Consider the following 6352-nt stretch of genomic DNA (forward strand, 5'->3'; position numbering starts at 1 on the left):
AATGGTGGAAATAATTCAACAGGACAGTGGCTGTTGTGCTCATCATGGTGGGACCGTGATGAGTTATTTTTTTCTTTTCTCATTTTCTATTTTCCAAAATGTGTTTCATGAACAAGTTCTGCTTTCACAGTAAAGAGGAAAAAAGCATTTGAGCATCTGTATCTACTGTCAGGAGAAATGATTCGGTTTTGCTGGAGGGAAAGAATGGGGGTGGGGGGTGGGAAGGAGACCTTGGAGAGAGCAGTTTCCTGAGAAAACAGGAGGTGAAGGGGAGGAGGAGAGGCAGGGCCTTGGGTACCATGGGTTTGCAGTGACACGAAACACAGAATTAGGATGGGAAGAGGTATTGTGATTAAGCCAGGAGGGCATCCCTGAATTGCACACCCCCAGTCCCACAGCACCCTTCTCTTCGGCCAGAGTCCCAGTGATCTCGGTGAGAATTACCTGTGACTCCATCCACTCACCTGGCGGCCGTCACCCTGAGCTGGAGAGGATGAAGGCGTCCATGGTGCCCTGCCTTATTGGGTACCTGGTGGTTCCAAGTGGCGCTGCTGTCTTGGGGCGCTGTGTGGTGGCTAAAAAGCTCCACGAAGGAGGCCTGAGTGATTTTGAGGGCTACAGCCTCGAAAACTGTAAGTAGCCCCTCTCAGCCCCACTCCTCACGTCTTTTCCCACTGCCCCCTGCCGAGGATTCCCCAGCTCTCCTCTGAGCCACATCCCTCCCGTTCCATCTTAGGGGTGTGCCTGACTTATTTTGAGAGCAAGTTCAACCCCACTGCTGCCTACGACAGCTTGCGCGGTGACTACACCGGCTACGGCTTCTTTCAGATCCGCAACCGTGACCGGTGTGATCACGGCAAGAACTGCTGCCACGTGTCCTGCTCTGGTAGATCCCTCCCTCCTTCCACCCTGGGGCCCGCGGGGGTGGCCGCATTGAGCTCAGAGGGCTGGCCAGCGCTTAAAAGTTTGGAGCTGAGAGAAGGAGGGCCCGGCAAAGACGGGGCTGAACCAAATCCAGGGTGGACCCCAGGGAGGCCAAGCAGAGCACTGCACTGCCAAAGGTCCGCGAGGAGAAGGGGCTGCGGTGAGTCAGGCTGGGCAGCCTGGGACGCAGCGATGGAGACCCACGTGCAGGTGGGCAGAGGGGGAGGCAGGGAGGAGCCTGACGGGTGAGGGCAGAGGGCTCTGGCTGGGCCTGATATAGAAGACACTCTTCTTCAAGGGGAGCGGAGGCTGCCACTTTGACAGGCAGAGTGATCACCGGGAGAAGATGGGATGTAATTTATGTCTCATAAGAAGGTTATATATGTTCATCTCCAGAATCCAATACAATTATCTGTAATAGAGGTGGTATTGAGTGCTGTGATGAAAATACGGTGGACTAGATATCTCAAAAAACCCTCCCACTAGATAAAATGTAAAAAAGTAAAAAAACAAAACCAAAAAACCCCCCATCTTTTAAAGTACCTAGCTGAACTGGCAAGAAAGTAAGAAATCCCTAGAGGCGAAAGAGAGGAGCAAGAATGCAGAGAGATAAGTGAAGACTGAAGCCGATGATGACCCTGGGGGTTTGAGGTCACTGTGTAGACAGGGTCTGAGCAAGGTACGCAGGCGCACTGGCAACGTCCAAAGAGCCCTGAGAGCCCTGAGAGCTACCCTGTCAGCTGAAAGGGATGAGCTAGAAAACCCCAGAGGGAAGACACTCTAACGAAAGGGGTAAGACAGTCTTCCCTGGGAATTTGTAACCACAAGCCAACAGGACTCACAAGGCACCATCTAGAGGGGCTAGACCTTGTGCTAAGTACTGGGGGCAATTCAGAGGAATTGCATAGTTCTCCTGTCAGGCAGTGTGGGGAACAGAAAAAGCACAGGCTTTGAGGTCAGACAGAACCTTGGCTCTACCTCCACATAATCACTAGTTATGTGATTTGAGCCTCAGTTTTCTTATCTAGAAAATGGAGTTATGGGACTTCCCTGGTGGTGCAGTGGTTAAGAATCCGCCTGCCAATGCCGGGGACACGGGTTTGATCCCTGGTCCGGGAAGATCTCACATGCTATGGAGCAACTAAGCCCATGCGCCACAACTACTGAGCCTGTGCTCTGGAGCCCACGTGCCACAACTACTGAAGCCCGCGTGTCTATAGCCCATGCTCCACAACAAGAGAAGCCACCGCAACTAGAGAAAGCCTGCGTGAAGAAACGAAGACCCAACGCAACCAAAAATAAATAAATAAATAATAAAATTTTAAAAAGAAAATGGAGTTAATAATAGTACCTACCTGACAAGGCTTTTATTTTATTTTATTTGATCTTAGCAGCTTTTTTTTAAATAGAACCCAAAAACTGGAGCAAATGTCCATCAACAATTGAATGGATAAATAGATCATGGTATATTCTTATTTAGAGACTCTTTAAAAACCAAAGTGCATGAAGGAATGTTTTCCTAAATATTTTCTTTTTTTTTTCTAATCACACATTAATGGAAATGAATAAGTTACAGCTATAAGCAACAACATGGATAAATTTCACATAATGTTGAATAAAATAAGGTAGTCACACAGAGTACGTACTATATGAACCCACATATAAAGTTTAGACACAGGCAAAACTAATCCATGAGCTACAGGTCAGAATAGGGATGAGGTTTTGGGGGGGGGAGGGGAGTGAGGGGTGCTCCCACAAGGCTTTTACAAGTTTTAAGTCCTGAACATGGTGTCTGGTGCTTGATGAACACAATTTTCCTTTATTTAAAGAATTTACAAGATAGTTGGGCATTAGGACTGATACACGTATGTATGCGTGCATACTATGCAGGTCAGTATGTTTGTATGCATGTATATAACAGATAAGTGCCGAATCAGAGTGACGTTTTATTCAGAAAAGGGGAGAGGGCACAGTGGGCTAGGTGGTCAGTGACAGACTTCTAAGGACTATACTTTTGGATGAGCAGATGCAGGTTGGGAGATGAGTGTGAACAAAGTCTGGGAAGAGGATCTGTGCATGACCCCCAAGCTGTGGGTATCGGTACCATCAGGGTTGGCACTGTCTTTGCCTCCTGCCCCTTGACATGTCTTGAATGGTGGGGTCGTGGAGGAAAGCAGTGGAAGTGGAAAGCCACGTTGGGCAAAGTTGGACAAAGCCAAGGATTGAGGTTCTGTTTTCCGGGCAACGAGGGGGCAATGAAATAATGTTTTAAGGAGAAGCAATCAGACTAGGTTATGGAAGGGGGGAGACTGTAGTGTGGGCAAGAAGGAGGGGGTCCCATGTGGGAGGTCTTGGTTCCACGGTCCAAGGAGGGAATGGAAGGATGGATGCATAGACATGTTGGTTCTTCAGGGGCACCTCTGGGCCCTCTCACATGCTGTTCCTTCTGCCTGGAACAGTTTTCCTTCTGTGATGTCCTCAACCCCTTTTCCTTACCTACTCCACTAGATATCACTTGGCCCAATAACCCTTCCCTGACCCTAATTCAACTCTGAATTAGGTGTCCCCACTCAATGCTGCATTCCTCCATGGTTCCAGGTATCCTTTGTATTATAATTGACTATAATCTTTATCTACCCCCTTCCAGACTGTAGGCGTTATGAAGGCAGGGATGGATTTATTGTGTTTCTCATTCTATCTCCACTGCTTCTTCTATAGCCTAGCACAGGATATTCACTATACATATACATTTTTTTTGGCTGCATCGGGTCTTAGTTGTGGCACATGGGCTCTTTCTTGCAGCACGCAGTCTTCTCTCTAGTTGTGGCGTGCGGGTTTTCTCTTCTCTAGTTGTGGCACGCGGGCTTAGTTGCCCCACGGCATGTGGGATCTTAGTTCCCCGATCAGGGATCAAACCCATGTCCCCTGCATTGGAAGGCAGATTCTTCACCATTGGACCACCAGGGAAGTCCCCATCATATACATTTTTAATGAAAATATCATTATAAGGATTATAAGAAAAAATCAATAGATTTAGTAAAAGATGACCACATCCTGCTACTTCCCAGTGTTGTCTGAGAAAAATACAGGGATAGATTTATTCTTGGAATCACATGGAAGCCTCTCTAACGTGAGCCCCTGGTAGCTTCCTTGACATCACTCTGACTTAGCTGCCAAGTGGTGACACGGCATCATTCCACTTCATTTTCTTCTTTCACACCCTCACTGAATCCAAATTTAAAGGAGACAATTGAATGTGCCAAGAAAATTGTAAAAGGAAAAAGAGGAATGGGAGCGTGGTAAGTAGCCTGTATTAATGACTTTCACCCACTCATCAAGTCCCACTGGTTTGGGACTGTACGTGTATAGCAACCAAGATTAAGATGAAAGATTCTAAAGAAATCAAGCCACGTTTCCCTCTATATCAGAACAGTCCCTGGCACAAAATACCCTATGTTAAGTTTTTGTTAAATAAATTATAAAATAGAATTGTCATGGCTTTATACTTAAATGTTGGTCCTTCTTGGAAATTATTTTGGTATTAAAAAGTGAGACAGGGCATCCACCTTCATATTTTTCAAATGGCTCGTCGGTGGTCTCAACACCCCTTATTCGTTAACCTATCTTTCTCACTAATTTAATAGATTGCATTTTAAAGTGGGAATCCTCTTGTTAATGTTAACTGTCTTCTGGGTGTTGGAAATATCTTTCATGCATAATCTTGACTTTCCAATTAATCTGGAAGCTTGGCTGACCCCTAGGGCAAGCACTAATGAGCTAAAACCATCTTCATTGTATGGCACTAAGTAGAGATGTGTTGGGCCAGTCTGATCAAGGTCTCTTACATGCTCAGGATTTCCAGTGAAGTGAGCTCTCATTAAGCTAATAAGCCGCCATGGCTTTTCCAAAGCTCAAATCAGGCTGCTCTGTGGAACTTGGGGCGGACAGGAAGGGAGAAGACCCAGGCTCCCCCCACTCGCCTCCCCGCGGAGTCCCTTCTGCAGTGCCTGCCAGGGGCTATGGAGGGCACTGCAATTTCTGAAAATACATCTGTGTGTGTTTTCCCTGCTGCTCTGTAGCTATGAGGGGCCAGGGGGTCACCGCCCCTTCTCCAACTGTGTGACCCCCTACCCTGGAAGACTCATGAAGCTTCATGCCCGGTCGAGGGATGGGACGAACTGATGTCTAATGGCCTGCAGTGGCCTGGTGACTCCCACCACTTCTAGGATGGGAGAGGAGGACCTGGGGTCTGAATTCTGGCCAAGGGGCTGGGAATAGGAGGGTCATGTTTGGGGGACCAGGAGAAAAGGTTAGAGAAACTCAGTCCAGCTGACCTTGGTTGAGGAGCTGGAAGGAATTTTGGAAGGTGAGGGGTGAAGCAGGTGCATGGAAAGGTAACAAGAGGCCGCGGCTGTGGGACAAGTGTTCCAGTTTCAGGACTAGGATCTGCCCAGTACTCACCATACATGTCACAGAGCTTCTCTGATGCTCACTTCAGAGAAGCTACAAATGCTTTGCAGGGTTGGAGAAGGATTTCGCAGTTCACAGCTCAGCCTCTCCATCTTGCAGTGTGGGGTTTACGGGAAGGGGAGATGTCGTGAGCAGGATGGAGGAAGCACCAGCTCTCATGCCAGCGGGTGGTGGAGCCAGCCAGCGAGAGAGACATACTTGGGATGCAAGAAAGCTTTCAGAACTGGGCCCACTCACATGCTCCAGGGGCCAGGCAGTGGGTTTAAATTGGCCAGCGGGGGCTGAGCTCCCTGGAGATGCCAAGCTGTGAGTATGGGCAGCCCCCTCCGGTTCTCTCTCCCTGGCCTTCCTCCCCGCAGGACCTCCTGGACCCTCAACTGCCAGGACTCTGACACTCTGGAGCGGTGGTTGGACGGATGCAAGCCGTAGCTACTGGGAAGCCCTCGCTGCACTTGCCCCTGGCATCTTCCTACTGAAGATGCTCTCCTGTTCACTGCCTTCACTCATCCCGTTGATTATCTCACCGCTTGATGGCTCCAGGTGGAAAAGGGCAAAATTTGCTTCATCCAGGGACGCAGGATGCAGAATAAACCACTAGTTATTCAACCTGGTTCAAAGGGCTCCACTTGTCCTACTATACTGTGATTGTTACGATGAAAATCATTACTTACCATTATCATGCTTCCTTAGTATTTAATCTCAGGTGGAGGACTCGAAGGAAGGAAAACATCTGGAAAATAAGATGTGCCCATGAATGTCAATATTAATAGAGAAAGGAAGAAAAGATACAGAGGATGGGAAGGGGAGTCAAAGAAGAGAGGAAGAGACGCCAGTGCCAGCAGGACCCCCAGCTCCAGCTACGGTGTCCACACTGGGATACCCAGGTGGCAGGGAGGAGACCACAAAAATCCTCTCTGCACTTTTGTGGAGAGACTCCAGTGACAGTTGATCTTTCTTA

At 48.3% G+C, this 6352-nt stretch overlaps 1 protein-coding gene across 1 annotated transcript; it reads left to right on the forward strand.

Annotated features, from left to right (window-relative positions):
* Window positions 1–493: 493 nt before the first annotated feature.
* LYZL4 (lysozyme like 4) lies at window positions 494–5823 on the forward strand (the record flags this gene model as incomplete). Its single annotated transcript, XM_082663512.1, has 4 exons — window positions 494–632; window positions 737–886; window positions 4145–4223; window positions 5754–5823. The coding sequence occupies 4 exons, from the start codon at window positions 494–496 to the stop codon at window positions 5821–5823; spliced, it is 438 nt and encodes a 145-aa protein (XP_082519638.1).
* Between the last annotated feature and the right edge of the window lie 529 nt (window positions 5824–6352).

Source organism: Grampus griseus (assembly GCF_964374135.1).
Source record: "Grampus griseus genome assembly, chromosome: 10".
Classification (NCBI taxonomy): Eukaryota; Metazoa; Chordata; class Mammalia; order Artiodactyla; family Delphinidae; genus Grampus; species Grampus griseus.